Genomic DNA, 24950 nt, shown 5'->3' on the forward strand with positions numbered 1-24950 from the left:
GCTGTCCACAAGGTTTAGGAGTGTGTCTATGGGAATGTTTGACCATTCTTCTAGAGGCACATTTGGGAGGTCAAGCACTGATGTTGGCCGAGAAGGCCTGGCTCGCAGTCGCCTCTCTAATTCATCCCAAATGTGTTTTATTGGGTTTAGGTCAAGACACTCTGCAAGCCAGTCAAGTTCCTCCACCACAAACTCGATCATTCTAGTCTTTATGGATCTTGCTTTGTGAACTGTTACACAGTCATGTTGAAAAAAGAAGGGGCCATTCCCAAACTGTTCCCACAAAGTTGGGAGCATGAAATTGTCCAAAATGTCTTGGTATGCTGATGTCTTAAGTGTTCCCTTCACTGGAACTAAGGGGCCAAGCCTAACCCCTGAATAAGAACCCCACACCTCAATCCCCCCTCCACCAAATGATTTGGACCAGTGCACAAAGCAAGGTCCATAAAGAAATGGATGAGTGAGTTTGGGGTGGAGGAACTTGACTGGCCTGCACAGAGTTCTGACCTCAACCTGATAGAACACCTTTGGGATGAATTAAAGTGGAGACTGTGAGCCAGGCTTTCTCATCCACATCAGTAAAGGTTTGCATTAAAAAACAAACATGTCATACTTACCTGCTCTGTGCAGTGGGTTTGCACAGAGAAACCCCCATCCTCTTCTTCTCGGGTCCCCAGCCGGAACTCCTGGCTCCCCCCCCTTGACCAGTGCCCCCAATAGTAAGACGCCTGCTATGGGTCACTGGTGTCTCCCCCAATAGCAAGACGCCTGCTACGGGAAACACGTGTCTCTCCCGCTCTCTCTTCATTGGCTCACTGGCTGTGACTGACATCAGTGGGAGCCAATGCCTCCTGCTGCTGTCTCAGCCAATGAGGGGAGAGAGAGATCTAGGACAGCCGAGGCTCCTGTGCACATCGCTGGATCTACAAGGGGCTGTGGGGGGAGCAGCGCACGGAAGGTTTTTTTACCTTCATGCACATAGGGAATACATGAAGGTAAAAAACCTTGAGCCTTTACACTACTTGAGGCCGGGTTCACACTATAGCGATGCGGGAACGCCGCGAATCCGCGGCGTTTACCCGCATCGCACACCTCCCGCCGGCAGTTCACACTGCCCTATGCGGACGGCTGGGAGTGTCAATGTTATGTTAATGACACCCCCAGATCCGTCGGCATATCGCAGTGCGATCTGCCGACTCGCACAGGAATCGGATCGCATGGTGTGAACCCCCATGCAATCCGATTCTGTTGCGGACCCAAAAAAGGGTCCCGTGCGAGTTTGCTGCGGGAGCGCTGCGAATTCAGCCATATTATCTGTATGGCTGAACTCGCATCGCTAAGGAGATCGGATGTGATTTGCTGTGCGAATCACATCCGGATCTCCCCCCGCAGCAGTGTGAACCGGGCCTTAAGCTGATTGGTTACTATGCACAGCGGCACCAGATTTTGTGTGCGCCAGTTTTAGTAAATCTGCCTCAAACATGTTTGAATCCACTTACTGTTAACTGACTCACTACCGCTGCCGGAAGTCTATTCCAAGCAAAAACTTTTTCAGTAAAATAATACTGAGCTCATGTCCCTGTGTTCTTGCTCTTAGCTTATTATTGAAAATACTCCCATCCTGAACCTTCTTCAGTCTCTCGATGTATTTAAAGGTTTCAATCAAGTCTCCCTTTTCCCTTCTTTCCTCCAGACTGTATAATATACATACTAAGTTCATAAAGACTCTCCTTGTCTGTTTTATCACTTGGACTTTTTACCCTTTTTGATATCCGTCTCTGGACTCGTTCTATCTTATCAATATCTTTTTGTAAGTAAGAAGTGGACGCGGTATTCTAAACAAAGTCTAACTAAAAAAAATCTTTATAGGAGAATACTTATAGGGAATATTGCTATGCTTTCCTGGTGTGCAATGCTGGATTTATCAGCATTTCAAATCCTTGTCACCCCTATAATATAAATATACATGGTGTTGTCTACGCAAGAGATAGCTCTATAAGCTTTCTGTTAGATTAGCAGCATGTGAGAGTCATTAATACATTTATATAGACTTAAAGAGGTTGTAAACCGGTTTTTTCACCTTAATGAATCCTATGCATTAAGGTGAAAAAACACCTGGCAGTGAATGGCCTTCCAGCCCCCCCCCCCCCCCCCCGGTTTTACTTACCTGAGCCCTTGAACTTGACCTGGCGGAGATGCGCTGTCTCTCTGCTTCTGATGTGGGTGGCTCTGATGTGGGTTCTCGGCTCTTGATTGGATAGATTGATAGCAGCGCAGCCATTGGCTCCCGCTGCTGTCAATCAAATCAAGTGACGTTGGCGATGGGGGGTGGGGCCAAGTCCAGCATTCAGCCTCTATGGACGCCGAATGCTGGACTCGCAAGCCTGCCCGCGAGGGTTTTGCAGGCTTTTGCTATGGTCTGTTTGGCAGCTGTTGTGATGTATAGTAGAAGCTTAAATTGACGATGGATCAAGGTCCTGGGCTTGTAGTGCAGGAGGGATACAGTGGGACCAGGTGTTAGGAATGTAGTAAACAGCTTTGATAGGATGGGGAAAATCTCTGACCAGAAGGCTTATGCAATAGGATAATCCCACCATATGTGAAGGTGTGTTCCAATATTGTTTATATTTATCACTCAACAAGGCCCCTTTTGATGTTATAGCTTGGACTTGGAATCAAGGAGAGGAATGCAATTTCAGACCTGCGCAGAATAGTGAGGACTGTGACTTGTTCGTATATGGTTAAGATCTGTCACTAAAAGGGCAAGATCAGGGATTAGGACCACCAAACTTGGAACATGGCCCCCCTCTCCTTTTTACCACCAACACAGAGAGCAAAGCGGAAGGAAATATTTATAACAAAATGAAGGGGCATTTGTACAAGCATGTCAGGTTCTTGAAGTTTTTCTCCTGGGTTGCGGTTGTAATATTTTTATGTAGTAGATGGCAATTCAGGTCTCTTTCCTACTCTGAGATGTATAAGCCCTTGTACACACGATCGGACATTCCGATGGAAAATATCCGATCGGACCGTGTTGTTGAATAATCCGACCGTGTGTGGGCTCCATCGGACTGTTTCCGTCAGAATATCCGCCCAACAAAGTTTTAGAGCTGGGCTATAAAATTTTCCGACAACCCCAGGCCCAGATGGCCTCTCCAATGCCTACTATAAACATTTCAGTACCATACTATCTCCACACTTAATATCCATATTCAATATAGCTAGGAAAACCGGATCTTTCCCTATTGAAATGCTAAAGGCCTATGTCATTACATTACCCAAACCAGGGAAACCCTCAGATACCCCAGCTAACTTCCGCCCTATTTCTCTTCTCAACGGAGACGTTAAGTTATATGCAAAAGTGATAGCAAACAGAATTTATGATATTATGCCTACCTTGGTGGGTCCGGACCAAACCGGATTCATGAAGGGGAGGCAAGCCTCAGACGCTACACGACGTCTATTGAATATCATCCACCAAGCTAGAGCTCGAGGAACGCCTTCTCTGTTTCTCTCAATAGATGCAGAGAAGGCGTTCGATAGGGTCCAGTGGGAATATATGGAAGCGACTCTACGTAAATTTGGCTTTCAAAACGAAGCCCTGTCGGCCATTTTAGCGCTCTACTCCAATCCCTCTGCCCAAGTCTTTACCATGGGGCTCTTATCCAAATCCTTCAACATATCGAATGGCACCCGTCAGGGGTGCCCTTTATCACCGCTAATTTTTAATCTGATGATAGAACCCCTGGCGGAGGCCATCCGAACCCACCCACAAATTTCAGGACTAAAAACCAAACGAAAGGAACACATAGTGAACTTATTCGCAGATGATATCATCTTGTTTTTATCGAATCCGGTAGTATCCCTCCCGTTTGCACATGCTATCTTAGAAGCATTTGGACAGATTTCCTTTTACAAGGTAAATTTTACCAAATCCCTTATACTAGATCTAGGTCTAAACCCTCACACGAGCTCCCATCTGAAAAAAACTTACCCTTATATATGGACTTCTACGCAGATCCCCTACCTTGGCATCCTATTAACAGCAAATCTACCCCAGTTAGCAGATGTCAATATGAAATCTCTCTTACAAGACGTTAAAATCACCCTTTCCAAAATTTCACGCACTGAATTGTCGTGGGCAGGCAGAATAGCATCATATAAAATGTTAATTCTGCCAAAAATTCTCTACGTATTTAGAACTCTTCCAATACCATATAAAGCCTCACATTTCCATGAATTAACAAAACTTCTTAAGCAGTACATCTGGCAAGGCAAGAGAGCCAGATGCCCAATTAACAAACTTATAAAGCATAGGAAAGCAGGAGGCATGGGCCTCCCTGACATTAAAGATTACTACTGGGCGGCTATATTAGCACAGGCGAAACTTTGGTTCCTCCCCAACCCTGAACAACTATGGGTAGACATTGAGGCGTCTATTACAAACACCCACCCTATTAGTCTCCTTCTCCTAGCAGACACTTGGAAACTCAGACCCTTGACATATCTCTCTCCTCCTATCGTAGCGACCATAGCAGCCTGGAGACATCTCTGTCAACAGCAACTGATGGGGAAGCCTTCCACTAATGTTAGACTCCCGATTCAAACTTTAACTATACTGCTACCGTACAGTAACATCGCCACGTGGGAAAATTCCGGAATAGCATGGGTAGATGAGCTATACAACCAGGGAACACTAAAATCATTCGAATCCTTGAGAATCGACTTCAAACTGCCCCAAACCGGCAAATTTCTATACAACCAGGTATCATCATTCCTATCAAGATCCCCACCACCAACCATTGAAATTCAAACACTTATATGGCAATATTATGTTTCTCACAACTCCAGAGATAGAGGTATCTCCCTTCTATATAACACTCTACAACACAAACAACTTCTAATGAAATCTCCCTCTATGCTTACTTGGGAGAACGACTTACACCAAAGCTACGACATTAGCCAATGGAGCTCTGCCCTCAGATATAACTATAAAGCCTCACGTTGTGTTAGCCATTGGGAACTCACACAGAAGATCTTACATAAATGGTATAGAACCCCCCACCAATTAGCCAGAATGTTCTCCACTCACTCGTCTCTATGTTGGAGAGACTGCGGCAATGTAGGCACCATACTACATATATTTTGGCACTGCAAAAACGTCTTTAGTTATTGGAGGAAATTATTCAATATACTTGCAGAAATTACAGGGGTGCTGCAGTCCCCAAACCCGGCTCTAGCAATTCTCCATATAGGTATTGATAATTACCCACCCGAGTTCCGCATAGTAGTGACACACTTCCTTATCACGGCCAAGTTGGTTATAGCCCGACATTGGAAAAGTGTACTATCCCCAAATCCATCAGAAGTTCTAGTTCAAATAAATCTAAACTATCATTATGAACGATTACTAGCTCTCAGGAAATCTTGTGGCAAAAAATTTGATTTACAGTGGAAATGTTGGACAGAGTGGTATAAGAAATAATCACTACTTTTAGTAGCAGCAGGATACCTTAAACAGATCCCAAATTGAACGTCCATCACTCCATGACCCATTTAATGTCATTTAACTCTACTCTGGGTGGCCTCTCCGTCACAGCGTGATCCCAATTTGGGGTGCGGAGGGAGCCACACAGAGGTCCGAGTAATATAAGGGATGCTGATCGACTAGAATTTCAGGTTGATCCTTAAATGTGACTGTTCGAGTTCATACTTATGGATTCATGAGAAAAGCCAGTAGATGGAAAATGTGCTGTTACTTGTAAGCGAATTTCTATAATGTTCTATAATATTTGGTGATCTCCTTGAACTACGTTGTTCTGATTATTCCTTTTATTTTTCTCTTTGTTTTTCCTTTTCTTTTGATTGATCTCTTTTGATTGATTTTTTTGATTTACTTCGATTGGTATCAGTTATCGATATGTAATAACAACCACAGATCACTGTCATTTATAATGGTTTATTTCTCTTTTTCCTTTTATTGTTTCTTTGTATCACATGGAAATCAGAAAACCTAATAAAAATGATTTTCAAAAAAAAAAAAATTTCCAACAACATGATCCAATCAGACCTTGTCCGATCGTTTGTAGAGAATTCCGATCCGACAAAGTGCCACGCATGCTCAGATCAAATTCCTAGACCAAAGCTATTGGCTACTAGCCCGAACGTAGTCCCGTCGTAATGAAATAAAGTAATCACGTTCTGAACGATCAATCGGATTTTCCGACAACTTTGTCCGACCGTGTGTATGCAACACCAGTTTCGGACAAAATCCAACGGATTTGGTTGTCGGAATGTCCGACCGTGTGTACAAGGGCTTAGGAAGTGGACATTTTACAGGCTAAATAGTCTCTAGAAATTGGTATTGTTTTAGTGAGGTGGTTAAATAAGTACCTTAAGTGGAAATACTGGGAAAGGGTAGATGCACAGTGAATTTATCAAAAGGCCCTAGATGCCCAGCTTATGCAGCCTTTATGATGGTAATCTCTCCAACATAGGAAAGTTGATGCATGTAAGCTTGGGAGAGAAAACCAGGTTTACCAATATGGGTGTCATATGGCCTACATAAGAAGAAATTTTAGATATTTTTTGCAATAAGGGAGGTATGCAAAATGGGAGGGAAGAGAAGAAAGGTTGGCCCTGTGGGTAAACCTAGGCTAAATACGTTTAAAGGATAAGTGTTAGAGAGGACTCACAATTTGTCCTTACCATGAAATATCTAATAGATGACGTGGGTCAGCAGTGTGGCCTTCTGGTATATTTACAAGTGGGGGAGCCCATTGTTGGTGTTATTTAAATGAAGAAATAACTTATGCATCATGTTATGAATGTCTTCAGTAATCCTACATAGCTATTAGATAATGACAAAAAAAGAAAGAAAGACCGAAAAATAAAGGCATATATATTAATGCATAGATACAGAATAAACCTAGAAACATAAAAGAAATATTAAGGAGCATTCACAACATTTAAAGGGAGACAAAACGGAACTCATTCAAATTCTTGTTCCCCAATGGGGATCCATGGTAGAATGTATACATCAGAGAATGAATACTGCTATTTAAAAAAAAAAAAAAAAAAGCTTTTTAATATTACAACATAATATAAAAGAGTAGCATGAAAGCAAACAGTGCAAAGTACAGTGCTTTGAATAATAAATACTCTTTGTCACGTACTATACAATGGTTCAGCTCTTTGGCTTTTTCCTTTTATGTTTTGTACCTCTACTGTATTTAATTGAATACAAAGAAGCATGATCTATGATGTAAAACAGCCTGCTTATATCTGAACAGACAATGACAAAAAAATTACTTTTTATGGAAACAAAATTACAAATTCAGCTGATATGCGCATTGAATACTTTATTGTAAATTTTTTCTCACAAAAATTAAAGGCAAAGAATGATACACAACACACACACACACATATACACTATATATATTACACAATGAGAAAGAACGAAAGACTGATAAATAAAGACATATATATTAATGCATAGATACAGAATAAAGGCCAGAAACATAAAATAAATATTAAGGAGCATTCACAACAGCCAAAGGGAAACTAAACTGAACTCATTCAAACTCTTGTTCCCCAGTGGGTAAATGTGTGTGTGTGTGTGTGTGTGTGTGTGTGTATATATATATATATATATATATATATATATATATAGGCTCTCCTCACTTAACGGCCCATCTGTACTGCCTATCCATGCCCACCAGTGCTGCCTATTAGTGCCCACCAATTACACTCAACTGTGCCCATCAGTGCCACCTATCAGGGCTCATAAGTGTGGCATATTAGTGACTCCTCATCAGTGCCACCTCAGCCTCAACCCAGCAGTGATTAAACACCACATATAAAAAATGTGTTTGGATACAGTGTAGCACGACTGTGCAATTGTCATTCAAAGTGCGACAGCGCTGAAAGCTGAAAAATGTCTTGGGCAGGAAGGGGGTGCCTGGTAAGCAAGTGGTTAATGGGATAATAATGAAGCTGCTTTGCTGGTGATACTGATGGAGTTATTGCAAACAAATTTTCAAAGAATAATATTATTATTATTTTTTCTTATTTGTGCAAGTTACCACAACACCATTATCCTGTAGTTTATTTTTTTTTATTTTTTTTATAATTAATGTTTATTGAAGAAGAGAAGTGTGTACAAAGCATAACGATCAATACATAAACCAATATCAGGGGCAGCATTATTACATCGTTAGTTAAAATGGAACAGTCAAATACACCCACCTCTTCCATTATGAAAGAGAGAATACAGTAGACAGAGATAGAGGAAGAGTAAAGAAAAGGAAAAAGAAACAGGAAGAAAGAGAAAAAGAGAAACAAGGGGGGATGTGGGAGCAGGGGGGGGGAGGGGGGAAGGAAGGCAGACCACCCTCTGATAAACAATTTCAAAGTTACAGTAGAGATCGCAAGAACAAGAGCTATGATCGCATCACATTGGTTGAGACATTATGGCTGCATAACTAGATGAATATTTAAAGGCAACCCAACAGGCCCAGACCTTCGTTGCCAGCTCAGATTTACCCCGGAGGGAGAGAGTCATGTCCTCCATGTAATATGTGGTATCCACGTTGAGTAACCAACGCCGGAGCGTGGGGATCGTCTTCAGCTTCCAAAACTGAGGAATGAGGGTTTTGGCAGCGTTTAGAAGGTGTGGTGTAATCGACCTTTTATAGGGGCCCGTCGGCTTCCCCGTGCAATGGAACAGAACATACCATGGGTCGTTAGGGACCTCCCACCCCTGGATTTCCTTAATCGTATATAAAATCTCCAGCCAGAATGGGCGGATCCTCGGGCAGTACCACCAAATATGAGCATGAGTGGCTACCTCTCCACACTCCCGCCAGCACAGTGGGGAGGACTGAGGAGAAAACCTGTGTAAAACAACCGGTGTGTAGTGCCATCTGGTCAGTGGCGGCCCGTCCATAGGGGGCGCCCGGGCGCCGCCCCCCCCTCCAGGCAGTCACAAAAAAAAAAAAAAAAAATTGAAAAAAAAAAAATTTTTTTTTTTTGAAATGGCCCTTTAAAAAAAAAAAAATGAAAAAAAGTCCTTAAGTGCACTGTGTACGAGCGCCGGACACAGTGCAGCGCTGGACACAGTGCAATATGCGAAGTGCCACGTCAACGCAATCACAAGATTGCAGACGCGGCGCTTCATTTGCGGGGTTTTAACCCGCCTTGTGGCGCAAGTACAAATGCCGATCTGCATCCTCCCGGCGCCTGCTATGGGCTTGAGTGACAGACTAGTTAGTCACTTCCGGTCTTCGTCAGATCAGTGCGCCGAGCGGAGGAGCAGAGGAGAGAACTACGGTGCCAGTGCAGTGAGTGCACTATGAAACAAGGTAGACCGTAGCGTAGATGCATTGCTGGAATTCCACAGGAGGGGGGCAGAGCTACAGGATGGATGGAGGGGGAGGCTTCACGGGCTGTGTGTTTTGTCAGTGCTTCTGACTGTTTATCTCCACTGATGTTGCTGTGTCTCGGTTTGGCAGCCTACTGTCAGAGACAGGATAGTAGCAGTCATTAGAGTCATTAGGCTGTCATTAGAAATCCCCAGATGCCTGCATGGCTGCTGTGTTGCCACAGTGAGCGTTTGCCCAGTGTATACTGTCACTAAGAAAGAAGCCCAGAAACCAATAAGTAGTCCTATTTATTTTGTATTAATATTTTTCCTCCACTAGACCATCAGGGATTACTTCTATGGATTGAGCAGGGTTTATCCACTGGACCACCATGGATTATTAATGGAAATGTTTTGTATTGGAGCTCTATGTTGCAATGTGAGCACCATCTCATATTCTGTTGTTTCCAGTGGAGGCTCTTGTGAAACACACAGCCCATATGAAGCCTCCCCCCACCCACCCATCCCTCTGTCCCTGATTCATCCCAACCACCATCTCTCTGTCCCTGATCCCTGATCCATCCCACCCACCAGCTCTCTGTCCCTGATCCCTGATCCATCCCACCCACCCACCATCCTTCTGTCCCTGATCCATCCCACCTACCATCTCTCTGTCCCTGATCCCTGATCCATCCCACCCACCAGCTCTCTGTCCTTGATCCCTGATCCATCCCACCCACCCACCATCCTTCTGTCCCTGATCCATCCCACCTACCATCTCTCTGTCCCTGGTCCATCCCACCCACCATCTCTCTGTCCCTGGTCCATCCCACCCACCATCTCTCTGTCCCTGATCCATCCCACCGTCCTTCTGTCCCTGATCCATCCCACCTACCATCTCTCTGTCCCTGATCCATCCCACCGTCCTTCTGTCCCTGATCCATCCCACCTATCATCTCTCTGTCCCTGGTCCATCCCACCCACCATCTCTCTGTCCCTGATCCATCCCACCGTCCTTCTGTCCCTGATCCATCCCACCTACCATCTGTCTGTCCCTGGTCCATCCCACCCACCGTCCTTCTGTCCCTGATCCATCCCACCAACCATATCTCTGTCCCTGATCTATCCCACCCACCATCTCTCTGTCCCTGATCCATCCCTCTGTCCCTGATCCCATCCCACCCACCACTGATCCAACTCCCCACCCCACCTCCATCCTTCTGTCTCTGATCATCACCATCCCTCTGATCCCACCACCAAAGGCAAACATGTAAGATATTGCATTATTGCAGTCACTAAATGTGATGACTGTATTTGTTTTATTTTATAAGGCTTTCTTGTACTTCATTGTCTGCGGTGACCTCTGCCTATTGCTGTTTCCCGAGCACCTTTTTTGTGTTTCCTGTTTTTTTTTCTCTGGTGAACGAGGAGTGTGGCTGGGCTGTCAGACATATTGATGTGTCATTAGAACCTGGTGTATAATGTAGAGCCTGGTATATGATGTACAGAGCCCTGTGTATAATGTAGAGCCTGGTATATGATGTACAGAGCCCTGTGTATAATGTAGAGCCTGGTATATGATGTACAGAGCCCTGTCTATAATGTAGAGCCTGGTATATGAAGTATAGAGCCCTGTGTATAATGTAGAGCCTTGTATATGATGTACTACAGGGGACGGAGTTGGTGGATTCTATAATGGGTGGGGCTTATGAGAAGTGGGATGGGTCAAAAGGGTGGGCGTGGTCTAGCGCCCCCCCATCTTAAAACTTCACCAGCCGCCACTGCATCTGGTCAAAAGTTTATACGCCATTTCCGATGCTTTAGAGGATCCAGAGGAGGTATGAGCCAGGGTTAAGATTTGTGACTGCTGGGACGGAGATAAAGCCGTATGCAGTTCCCTTTCCCAGTACCGTAGAAATGAGGGAGTACCAGTAGAAGTGAGGGACAACAATGCCTGATAAAAGTACGAAACCGGCCTCTCAATCGGGCCAGGGTCGGCGAATGCGGTTTCCACAGGTGTAAGCTCTGCCAAGGAACGCAAGGGCTTTGGGAGCATGCGAACAAAGTTCAATAGTTGATGATGTTTCCAGCGATCCATGTAGGATATGGTGGAGTCACCCATGATGGAAGAAAGTGGCAAAACGCCGGATGGGCCGGTGAAATGATGTAGGCATGCGTTAGTGCCCAGCCGCCACGGGTGAATCTGAGGGTCCATGTTACCCGGAGGGAAGAAATCATGACCCACCAAGGGCATCAGGGGGGAGTTATACAACCAGCCATACATCTTACAGATAGAGTCCCATACCATCAAGGAGGAGTGTGTTAGTGGTGACGTGGTAGGCAAGAGAGACCGGAACTTCCTCGGGATCCACATCAGTGTGGAAGGTTCAGCGCCACAGAGGTCCGTTTCTAAGTTTACCCAGAGTTTCGTGTCTTTGCAATACTTCAAATCAGAGAGCCTAGTCAGCACAATGGCTCTGTAGTAAAGCTTAAAGTCTGGTACAGCTAAACCCCCTTTACATTTAGGGCGGATGAGGAGAGATCTATTCAGTCTGGGTCTTTTCCTATTCCATATGTACCGGTATACCAAAGATGTCAAGATTGTAAAAAATCCCACCGGTATCCCAAACGGGACCATCTGAAGCATGAAGAGCACCCTGGGCAGCAAATTCATCTTAACCAGTCCAATTCTGCCCAGCCAAGAATGTCGTAGCTGGGACCACTTTTGGATATCTGACCTAAGTGTGTTGAGCAAAGGCAGAAAGTTAGCGCGGAATAGGGACGATAGGGAGGGCGTAAGCTGAATGCCCAAATATTTCATGGAGCTCAACTGCCAGGTAAAGGGATAGTTCTTTTTCAGGTGAGACACCTGTCTGGCGGGGACAGAGATGTTTAACATTTCCGATTTGGACATATTGATTTTAAAATTTGACACCGCACCATAGGCCGAAAACTCGGACATAAGATTGGGGAGGGTGATCAGTGGTTGTTGTACATAAAACAATATATCGTCCACGTAAGCCGCGTATTTGTGTTCCGTCTTACCTATTGTTACGCCACGTATACTCGGGTTTCGCCTAACAAGGGATAGAAATGGTTCCAGGGAGATCGCAAATAAAATTGGCGAGAGCGGGCAGCCCTGGCGGGTGCCATTGTATAGGGTGAAGGGGTCACTAAGGGTACCATTAATCCGTATCTGTGCAGTGGGGCAGTGGTACAACGTCGCTATTTTGGAGCGCAAAGAGGGTCCTATACCCAAGTGCGTCAGCGTAGCCATAAGGAAGTCCCAGTCCACCCTGTCAAACGCCTTTTCAGCATCCGTGGAGAGTAACAGGGTGGGCTGGGAAGTCCGCCGCACATATGCCATCAAGGAAAGTGTGCGGAGAGAATTATCTCGCGCCTCCCTCCCAGGGATGAATCCCGTCTGATCCCGCGTATCCACTGTGGTATCAAGGGGAGCAGCCTATTCGCTATGGCTTTAGCATAAATGTTCGCATCAATATTCAAGAGCGAAATAGGGCGGTAGCTCGCGCAGTCACTAGGGTCCTTGCCCTCCTTGGGTAATACCGTGATGTGGGCATGAGTGGTCTCCGGGCGAAGGTCCCCGCCGGTCGAGGTCACGTTAGCGTAACTGGTCAAGTACGGAAACAGTATGTCAGCGTACGCTCTATAATAAGACACCGTGAGGCCGTCCGGTCCCGGTGCCTTACCACACGCCATATTTTTCATGGCGCCCAGAAGCTCCGCAGCCGTAAACTCCCCCTCCAAGGAAGCCAAAACCTACTTGGAGAGCTTCGGGAGGGCGGCACGGGCCAGATAGTCCCCAATAAGGCGTCCCCGAGCATCTCTATCTTGGACACCCTGGTGCACCTGATACAGACGCTGATAAAAGTCCCTGAATGTCTTGGCTATACGGGGGGTCTCAAACACCAGGTCTCCCGAGGGGGTCTTAACTTTAGCAATAAACGCCGCGTTTTTACGCTGTCGCACCGAGTTGGCCAACAACCTACTGGGTTTATCCCCCCACTCATAAAATCGGTGAGCTACTATCCGAGAGCGTCGTTTTTGATCTAAATGAAGGAGGGACTTTAGGGTCTCCCGTTTCTCCGTTAAGGCGTGAAAAAGGGCCGGAGTCTGGTTCAGTTTATGCCGGCGTTCTAAGTCTGTAATATCACGTAACAAGTTGGACTGTTGTAGTAAGCGCTCCCTCTTTTTCCTAGAACCCAATTCCCTGAACTTACCCCTAATATACACCTTGTGGGCCTCCCATAGCACTCCCGGTGAAACGTCAGGACTGACATTAGTCTTAAAATAAAACTCTAAACTGTCACCCATCACCTTTTTTTCTGCCTCCTCGGCTATAAGGTCCTCGTTCAACTTCCAATTAGTTGATTTCAGGGGTATGGACGCCACTTTAATGGTTAAGGAGATCGGAGCATGATCTGAAAGGGGGGATGAGTCAATGCTTGACTTCACTATGAGCGGTAGGTGCTGGTGATCAATGAAGCATAGATCAATTCTAGAGTATGTTTGGTGCACAGGAGAATAGTAGGTAAAGTCCCTTTCCTGCGGGTGATTAATTCTCCAGACATCCATCAACTGCAGGTCATGGAGTCGAGAGCGTATAAACCTCAATCCTCTGCCGGAAAGCGAGGAACCACCTCTAGAGGTGTCCAAAGTAGGTTCCAGGGGAACATTAAAATCGCCCGCTAGTAGAATGCATCCACGTGCAAAATTCCACAAGGAGTAGAGTGTGGAGGCCAGGAGAAAGAGCAGAAACAGAAAACGTCCTGCAGGATCACTCAACATTTCCTCAAACGTGAACGCGGTTCCCCTACGAATCCCAATGGCCACACCTTTTGCTTTAGAAATGTCGGAGAGGCTGTAGTACCACGTGGGGTACTTCGGTGAGTGTAGTCTAACTAGAGTCGTCTGCGTGAGGTGGGTCTCCTGGAGGAAGACCACGTCCCCCCGCAAACGCTCCAGCTCCCTATATAAGTTGTGTCTCTTCCCCGGGGCGTGAAGGCCCCGTACATTAAAAGATATAAGGTTCACAGTAGCCATGGGGTCTCAGGAGGAGGAACCGCGATCACCACAACATTACCAATGCAACACAGAGGCGGCCTGCTGCTAATTAGGGGGGAGGGGATCAGAGGGGATGGAGGCAATAGACAAGAGAGGTGAAAGAGAAAAGGAAAGGGGAAGGAAAGGAGACAAGAAAATGAAAGACCCCACCGTAGTGGGAAAAACAAATTGAACCAAAAAAAGTGCTGTCGGAGAACAGCTAGTAGTGCACGCATTGCCATGCCGTGCGCGAGCGGGCTGCGCGACCGGCACAGGGCCCCCACGCCCCCCACCCCAACAGGGGCACGGACGTCAGGGCCCCGCGCCGGGCAGCCCCCGCTCAAAAAGGGGGGGACGGGACTCGGGCAACCGGGCGCAAACCACACCGTAAAGGTCCAAAGTAGCGCCCCGCGGTCCGGTGCCGACACCAAGGCATAAAAATATAGAAATCACATCATCCAGAACATAAGACAGTAAAACGCCTGTAGAGAACAATATGAGTATGAAGCTAAGGCGGTAAGACGTATAAGGGGGGGAGATACCGCGAGTCAGTCACGCTCCAAAGGCAAAGGGAGGGAGAGGGAAAAATAACACGCCATTAAATAAAACGAAAAATCAGCAATGTCCACTTCCAGACAGGGGCCCCCAAGGAGGTACCAGGGTGTGGACCACACGGCCAAGGGTGACCCATCCATGGCCTTGCAAAAACTAGTTGCCGCCAGAGGCGGTCAGCTTCCTCGTACAATCTCGGTAAGGGAACCCCCCCAACTGCGTTCAGGCGGTATGCCCCACAAATGCAAGTAGACATCCAGAACAGGGAAACAAGCTGTAGGGCAGATTGCCATTTCAAGGGCGGTAATCAGGTGCAGAAGTGCGGCGGGCACGGCTCACTCTCTGCCAGCCCTGGTCAGCCCCAGCGGGCAGGGGCGGAATGCCGTCCTGCCATCCAGGCAGTTCCGGGATAGGAACGGAACATATCAGTGCAGAATTTGGGCAGCTCCTCCGGGAATCGAAGTATTGTGGTTTTGCCATCTTTAGAGGCGATCAAGGCGGCAGGGAAGCCCCACTTATATTTAATGGACGCCGCCCGAAGTAGTTCCGTGAGGGGACGCAGGGCCCTGCGTCGATCCAAGGTCTCCTTAGCCAGGTCCGGGAAAAAGGATAACATCGCTCCATCAAAATCAAACGGTGTAGCTCCCCTAGCTTTCTGCATAATCAGTTCCTTTTCGGGATAATGGTGGATCCGGCAAATGACGTCCCGTGGGATGTCTGTAGCAAGATTGCGTGGTCGGAGCGTCCTGTGCACCCGGTCAATCTTCAAGGGGGCGTCAGCGGCTCGGCCCAGAAGACTGTTGAAAATACCCCGAACGGACGGTAAAAGGTCATCGTCCCCAGTCGCTTCGGGGAGTCCCCGGATCCGAACGTTATTACGTCTGTTGCGATTCTCTTGATCTTCGAGCTTGTAAACGGTCGTACGATGCGAAATGGCAAGTTGGCGTGTAGTCGCCTGTAAGGATCGGATAGCGTTCGCATGGCGGTCTAGACGTTGCTCCGACTCTTCGACACGAACCAACACTTGCGAGAGATCCGTTCGGACTGCGGAGACCTCCTTCTTAATGACCCGCTCGAGGTTCAGTAGCATGGAGGCTAGATCAGAGGTGGTAGGGAGGCCGCTCACCCTCGGCGCCGCTCCGGCGGAAGGATGTTGTTCCACTTCGTCGCCCGAGCCCGCCGAGGACTCGGGCGAGCGCGACCTCCGGTCCGGCCCATCGCGGGAGGCGAGATCTACTCCACCCCGCGGCTTGCGGCCTAGGTCGTCTTGCTCCTCCACCTCGTCCGGTTCCACGGAAAGGAATCGCTTGATTGACCCCGTCGAGGCACCTTTCTTGGGCAGAGACTTGCCCGTCCACCGGCCCATCGTCCAGGTAGTAAAAGTATGACTTTTTGGATGATTTTAAGCAATTTTATCAGTGTCGGCCCCGGAGCTCACAGAGCACACGTCTGCTCTAGCACATCACCAGGCCATCCTGTAGTTTATAAGATCAAAGATACAACTATGTATGTGTCCCTTGTCAATTTTACATTGTATTTTTTTAAATGCCTACTCCCAAACTGTCATTTGAAGTAAAACACATAGCCAAGTATTATTCTCCACAATTTTTTTATTGTGCATTAAAAAAAGAAAAAAAAAGTTAGACATGCTATCTGCCAATAGAACTTAACCAAAAAGTGCATTCTATGCATCCAAAAATATAGAAAATTCACCAAATCAAATCATTATTCAACTAAAAAAATAATGTCAAAGAAATAACTCCAAGGCCAATAATAAATAACACATTATCTCCTTCGATTCCGCAACATGTCTGGTTGACGAACGGCCGCTCAGAGACAAGCTGAAAAGCATGAATTGAAAAGTGCAAAAAGAAAAGCGCGGATCAACACTCACCAAACTTCTACTAAAATGGAATTAGCAAGTTAGGAAATAGCCCAAAGGGTGGCGCTAAAGAGCTGAAAAACCATGTAGTACATCTAGTATGTCACTACGTTCGGAATTGTTGGCCAACATTTATGTGACTGTGTGTATGCAAGACAAATTTGAGCTAAAATTTGAGCAAATACCCTTCGGACAAAATTCCACAGTTTTTACAGTTTTGTTTTCTGAAAGTCTGATCATGTGTATGCGGCATTAGAGTCTGCAAAAGACTTGAGACTGGGGTGGAGGTTCACCTTCCAACAGGACAACGACCCTGAACATACAGCCAGAGCTACAATGGAATGGTTTCGATCAGTGGTTTTGATCAAAGCATACTCATGTGTTAGAATGGCCTAGTCAAAGTCCAGACCTAAATGCAATTGAGAATCTGTGGCAAGACTTGACAATTGCTGTTCCCAGACGCTCTTCATCCAATCTGACAGAGCTTGAGCTATTTTGCAAAGAAGAATGGGCAAAAATGTCACTCTCTAGATGTGCAAAGCTGGTAGAGACATACTTGCAGCTGTAATTGCAGCGATAGGTGGTTCTACAAAGAATTGACTCAGGGGGGCTGAATACAAATACACTCCACACTTTTCAGATATTTATTTGTAAAAAAAAATTAAAACCATTTATCATTTTCCTTCTCTTCTTCCTTCTCCCCTCATGTCAGCTTCCAGTGCTGTAAGGGGGCCACAGAGAAACATAACGTTTCCCTTAAAGTTTCCCCCCGGCTGTTCCAACCCCCCCCTTACTTCTCCATGACTGATCCCCCAGTGCCCCATCCCTGCAATGTGCGCTTCTTACCGTATTTCCCCCGTCCCCCTCCCACTAGCTACAGCTGATCCTGGGGTGAGAAATCTGTGTCAGGATGAGGGGGTTTGGTAAACATGTCATGTTTGCCGATGACACCCAGAGCTATCTCTCCACTCCTCAACTCACCCCCTCGATCTCCTCATGGATCTCAACTTACTGAATGACATATCTATATGGATGTCACACCACTTCCTCAATCTCAATCTTTCTAAAACTGAGCTTGTTATATTTCCTCCTTCACGGTGCCCCCCTGTCACTTCACCATTAAGATCAACAACACAACCATTGGTCTCTCCACACATGCCTGGGTGTAATCCTTGACTATGACCTCTCCTTCAGCCCCCATATCCAATCACTGGCTAAATTCTGCCGCCTAAACCTCCACAACATCTCCAGAATTCGACACTTCCTGACTAATGACACCACAAAGCAACTTATTCACTCCTTGATTATTTCCTACCTTGACTACTGCAAAACTTTCCTTAATGGCCTACCTTTAAGCAGGCTATACCCCCTTCAGTCTATTATGAATTCTGCTGCTAGACTAATACACCTCACTAACCAATCCATGACTGCTGCCCCTCTCTGCCATTCCCTTCAATGGCTCCCCCTTCCACACCGTGTAAAATTCAAAACGCTAATCATAACATACAAGGCCATTGACAACATCGCTCCCATCTACATCACCCAACTCATCTGCAGATATCGCCCAAATTGCCCCCTCCGCTCCTCCCAGGACCTCCTGCTCTCTAGCTCCCTTGTTACCTCCTCTCATGCTCGCCTTCAAGACTTCTCAAGAGCCTCTCCCATCCTCTGGAACTCCCTGCCCCAGTCTGTCTGATCAGCCCCTACCCTGTCCACCTTTATGAGATCCCTGAAAACTCATTTATTCAGGGAAGCAAGCCTATCCCACACCCACCTAACGGTCCCTGTGCCACCCCCATCAAATCATTTTCTGCAGCTATTACCTTTTGTGCCACCCCCCCCCTTTAGAATTTAAGCTCCATGAGCAGGGCCGTAAACTGTTGATGCTATATAAATCATGTATAATAATAATAATTGCCCCCCTATAATCCCTGCCACTTCTAGATCTGCTACACTGCAGCACCAGGCCCACAATGCCCTTAATCATGCCCTGGGTGTGGGTCTCCTGGTGCATGACTGCCTGTGCTTTTCCTGAGAAATCTGGTGATCGTGCCTAGGGAGATAGCGGGTGGCTGTGTGTTGTCATTTCATGAGAACACACTGTATTGTCCGGGAAAGAAGGTGTCCAGGACACGGAACACAAATGCAAATTGCGGGACAGTCCCGGGCATATGGGCACCCTACTCTGTGAGGGCAATGTGGACCATTCTCTCTCTGTGAGGGCAATGTGGAATAGTCTCTCTTAGAGGGCAATGTGGAGCAGTCTCCCGCTCTCACATTTGTGATCATGGAAAACCTTAGACTGTTTTCCCCGATTCATCACTTTGCCACCACAGGCTCTATGGGCCACTTGACTGGACTTGCCCCCCAGGCCTAAGGCTGCCAGCCCTCCCCTGTTGGTGCATGTCCCTGAACTTACAATAGCTTCATTCTGGGCTGTGCATCCACACCCACATGGATATCATTTTGGGAGCAGTCACTGTGTCCATGCAGGCACTGCCTCCCAATTGATATGAATGGTATTGCCTGCACAGAGATGCACAGAACACCTGTGTATCCCCATGTGTGTAAACACAGTCTGTACATGGGCTTACACCCATGTAAACAAAGCCTTAGTTGGAATTCTACAGCATGTTTGTAAGTGATGTTGTGTTTAATTGTGCTAATAATGATTTTAGTGTATTTTTTGTGAAAATATTGATTCGATAAACGTTTAGACATCTATTGTGGAGATTGGACTGGCCCCTTGACTTTTTTTATTGCACCTAGGCAGGCTAGATCCAGGCCTGCCGAATAAAATAGATTAAAATAATAAAATATGGGTGAGTGAGTTTTGATATTAAATATGCCAGAATATAGAAATTATGTGAATATATAAATAACCCTCTTTTATTTTTATTTCTGCAGTGTGCCGGGCCCGTCCTGCTTGCAGCCAGGTGTACAGTTTTTTCCATTCTGCTGACCCCTCTGCCTCCAGATTGGAACCCTTGCTTGAAAAGGCATTCCACGTCCTGCCACCTTTCAATGTTCCTAGATATCAGAAGGATCCTCTAGGAGATGGCAAATCATATCTTTTAGGTAATGCACATCATTACAATAAGTGATTAAAGGATTGCCATAATTTAAAAATCTCCTTCAGATTACTTGTAGCCCTTTCACAAAGAGTACTTGAGACAACCAATTTGTCTTACCCATGGCATGCACCCTGTGGTTCAAGACTCCATAAGAGATTCTACAGAATTGGTGTTGTTTCCCTGGATTTTTGGAAGCAATATTTATCTAAAAGCATTATTCTGGGAGACAAACTTTAGGATTCACAATGTATAAGTAAAATTAATTATCGGGATACCACTGAAAGCTACAATGGGGTTACAGTATCATAGTCAAACATCGTCAAAGCTGAGTACCTCCTGTTAATATGATTTATGGATTATGACAGTGATGGCGAGCCTTGGCACCCCAGATGTTTTTGAGCTACATTTCCCATGATGCTCTTGCACTCTGCAGTGTAGTTGAGCTCCATGGGGAATGTAGTTCCAAAACATCTTTGGGTACCAAGGTTTCCCATCACTGGATTATGATGATAAGATCTCATCAGACTCAGGTTGACCCATATTGTCTCTTGCATTGATTACTCAGTAGACAGACCCCCCCCCCCCCCCCAGTGCACCATGACTCTTCAGACTACAAGAAACCTGAAAAACTACTTGTTGCCAGCCAGTTAAATCCTGTACAAGTGCTGAGCCTGTGTTTGTAATAGAAGGGAGCGTTCTTGATCCAATGTTTTTTTTTCCGGGCTCTCTTTACAAACTATGTATGACTTTGTTATATTTAATGGTGCGCTCAAGTCAACTTTCTATTATATTGACTGCTCAAAAACTCTATAAGTGCTTCACACGAGCCCACAATTACTGGGGGCTCCCTTACCAATAAATATCAAACTGTAGTCACCCCTGTGCAAATATGCAATGTAATGTGCAAAACCTCTGTAAACAAATGTCAAAAAGTGCAAGGTGCTGTGAAAAAAAGCAATTTTGAATATGTGCAACCACTAATATATACCAGGAAATATTTAAAATACCAGATTGTAAATCTATTAAAGTGCAAATGTGCTATTTCCCATCATCCCGCCTACTCATTAGTGTAAGATTGCAGATAAACCATACATAATCCAAACAATCGTGCAAATAAAAAAATAAAAAATATATATATATGTATCTATACAGACAACTATAGCAGTGTAATAAGCTAAACAAATACTTAAAATCTATTTTGACCACAGATTGATATATATGATAGTCACTTAATCCACATCCATATGTAGCTTCAAATGCAGTTGGATCACGATCAAAAAAGGGTGCCACTATTATCTTCACAATAGCTCTCCAAGTATTATGACTCGCGATCTTATTATACGATAGTATGAACACTTTTCCAAACGATATTAATCCGATCGTATTATCCCAGGTCTGAGCAGATAGTAGTTTTGCACATTACATTGCATATTTGCACTGGGGTGACTACAGTTTGATATTTATTGGTAAGGGAGCCCCCCAGTCATTGTGGGCTCGTGTGAAGCACTTATAGTGTTTTTGAGCAGTCAATCTAATAGAAAGTTGATATCTAATGGTGCATTAGATATAACATTAATTTTAAAGTGACAGAACACTGACATGGTCACAGCCTAGTCATTTAGTTTTTTTCTATTTATTTTATCGCTATCTCTACATATCTGTAATATCAGCGTTAAGGCTTATTTACATTCAATATGTATGACTTTGGTGTCCGTTTATGAAGCAGTGAACAGCGGTGATCAAGAGGATCGCGACTGATCACAGTCCATAAACAGTTTATGAAACACAGATGATTGGGGGAGAACGTGTTTGAACATGTTTTCCCACCAATGATCTCCACACACAGAGAATCCTCATTGACTGACATAGAAATGGCCAGTTTATGAAGTTGCAATCTCAACCCTTCACTGGTGATCTGAGTCAGAATTCACCTCCCCGATTCACCAGCTCAGAGATGGGGAAGCGGGGAGTGAAGAGGAAATCCTGGGGGATCTGAGGAGGAAAGAGGAAGATTATTAACTTCCTTCTTCCTCGTTCCCAAGACAGTAACCATGTCCCCCTGTCATTTATGTGTATATACACACACACACACACACACACATATATATATATATATATAACATGTATGTATGTGTGTGTATTTTATTTTATTAGCATTAACCACGCTGTCTGTCCGTGTATTGAACAGTGATAATTTATCACTGTTTAACAAACGGACATCTCTGTGTTTCGATTAATTTCTGGTATTGTAATTTCGTAAAGTCTCATGAGATTCCAGTATCAGGGGCCATTCTCCACTGTTTGAAGCATTTGTAGATCACTTCACTCTTCAGAAGGAGGAGCGATCTACAAAGTTTCATAAACTGGCACACAGAGGAGAACAACCTCCTCTGTGAATGCCGGAGAATGAAGCATTGAAATGTTTTCACTGCTTCATAAACAGACACCTCTATGTGTACATGCAGCTTTTACACTTCATATTGTTGGTACACCTCTATCAGTAGGTAACAGATTTTAAAAATGGTTTCCCAGCCGTACAAACAACCCGTGACAATATTAGTAAATTACAAGAGCCTGTATCAGCTAATCAAAATTATCATTGGTTGTTATCAGTCACTATACTTTTCACAACCACTATTCAATGTAGTAAGCGTATATATTTCAATATACTAACATTTCAGTAATTCTACATACTCTATTTCAAGATTGTTTAGATAAAATGTTCAAACTTTACTAGTATTCCTGCTGTGAAGAATCTCAGAATAATGATCACATGCAGAGTACCTCTGTGTTATTATACACTAAGTGTACTCTATTGACCAAAAAACAATACATGCTGATTTTGTTGCATTACTTTACAAAATGACTATTATGCAGGATACAATGAGTCTTGCAATGTTTTTGTGGTATAATGTTGCACAATCACTGTCTATTATAACTGCTTTAGAAGAGGTAGTGTTTAGAGTGCTTTATTGCTTTACAAAGCCTGCTAATCTTTGCCTTACATCATGCATGTGAATGAGGAATGTCAACAGGCTGGGACCCTTTGGAGACAAACTGTATTTGCAGAAATTGTACTTATATTTACTGATATACATAGGAATTGAAAACACAAAGAAATTGTCAAGCTCCTGGCAGACTTGGGTGTAACTGATTTGTTCACAAGTGCCAATATTGCACCCTTCTTATTGTTCTCTGGCTTTAATGACATGGCTGACGAAGCTTAAAGTGGTAGTAAACTCTGTACTACCACTTGTACCTACAGGTAAGCCTATAATAAGGCTTACTTGTAGGTACTGTAATATCTCCTCAACTTGCATAGTTTAGGAGATATGCAGAGGGCATGCAGCTGATGACATCATCGGCGCATTCACTCTGAAGGTCCGGCTTACAGTGCCAGACCTTCAGAGCCCGTACCGGAAATGGTGGCTCCTGCACGCTTGCGCGGGAGTGACGTCATCATGGCTCTGGCCAATCACATAGGGGATAGACAGGGGGGACATGTCAGCCCTCTAAGCAGTGACTTTACAACACTAGAGGGCTTCGTTCCAAGGTAAGTATTTCATAATGTGCTAGTATGCAATGCATATTAGCATGTTATACCATTGCCTTGCAGTTTTGTTTTGTTTCTTTAATACTAGGAAATCAGCCTCCTGCAATTCCTACCATTGCTCCTGGAAGTATTATTTCACTTGTGATAAAGCAAGAATGTTCAGAGGATTTTGTCTCACTTTCTGTCCCTGTGACAGTTGGAAATTCTGTAAAATTTGGGTTGTCATGGAAACGGGTATTGGTGATAAAGCTTTAGTGGAGACATCTTTTTGCCATGATAACTCTTACATGAGTGAATTTCACTTCCATGGGGTAGATTTCCCCGCACTTGCTGTTGCCTCCCTCCGTTTGTAAGTATGAGTTGTATGTAAATAGGATGTTTGTAATTTGGGGACTGCCTATACATGGCAATTGCACTTTTTCCCTAAATACGTTTGAGTAAGTCATTCAAATTTTTACAATATTATAGCTGATCACTTAAGTTTTTAAGTAAAAACGAATAGCCAAGACATAGATACAGTGCCTTGCAAAAGTATTCAATCCCCTTGGCTTTTTACCTATTTTGTTACATTACAGCCTTTAGTTCAATGTTTTTTTAATCTGAATTATATGTGATGGATCAGAACACAATAGTCCAAGTTGGTGAAGTAAAATTAAAAAAATTTATACTTAAATAAAACTATTTTTCAGAAATAAAAAACTGATAATTTGCATGTCCGTATGTATTCACCCCCTTTGTTATGAAGTCCATAAAAAGCTCTGGTGCAACCAATTACCTTCAGAAGTCACATAAATTGTGAAATGATGGCCACCTGTGTGCAATCTAAGTGTCACATGATCTGTCATTACATATACACACATTTTTGAAAGGCCCCAGAAGCTGCAAAACAAGCAAGAGGCACCACTAACCAAACACTGCCATGAAGACCAAGGCTTCTTGAGAAGTACAAAAAAAATCCAAATCTTTGATGATCCCTAGAAGCGCCATCAAATCTATCATAACAAAATGGAAAGAACATGGCACAATAGCAAACATGCCAAGAGACGGCCACACACCAAAACTCATGGACCGGGCAAGGAGGGCATTAATCAGAGAGGCAGCACAGAGACCTAAGGTAACCCTGGAGGAGCTGCAGAGTTCCACAGCAGCGACTGATATATCTATACATAGGATGACAATACACCGTACGCTCCATAGAGTTGGGCTTTATGGCAGAGTGGCAAGAAGAAAGCCATTACTTTCAGTAAAAAACAAAATGGCACAATTTTAGTTTGCGAAAAGGCATGTGGGAGACTCCCAAAATGTATGGAAGAGGGTGCTCTGGTCTAATGAGACTAAAATGGAACTTTTTGGCCATCAAAGAAAATGCTATGTCTGGTGCAAACCCAACACATCACATCATCCCAATAGTGAAACATGGTGGTGGCAGCATCATGCTGTGGGGATGTTTTTCAGCAGTCGGGA

The 24950-nt window shown here is 44.8% G+C and overlaps 1 protein-coding gene across 2 annotated transcripts in view; it reads left to right on the forward strand.

Moving 5' to 3' along the window:
* The window catches only part of PITPNM3 (PITPNM family member 3), a 904027-nt gene that overhangs the window by 852172 nt on the left and 26905 nt on the right, over window positions 1-24950 (forward strand). For both annotated transcript variants that reach the window (XM_077480456.1, XM_077480457.1), the window contains one exon: window positions 19767-19937. In XM_077480456.1, the coding sequence (XP_077336582.1) occupies window positions 19767-19937 (171 nt within the window). The remainder of the gene's footprint in view (window positions 1-19766; window positions 19938-24950) is intronic.

Source organism: Lithobates pipiens, unplaced genomic scaffold (assembly GCF_037356315.1).
Source record: "Lithobates pipiens isolate NorthernLeopardFrog02 unplaced genomic scaffold, aLitPip1_a1.2 Scaffold_16, whole genome shotgun sequence".
Lineage (NCBI taxonomy): Eukaryota > Metazoa > Chordata > Amphibia > Anura > Ranidae > Lithobates > Lithobates pipiens.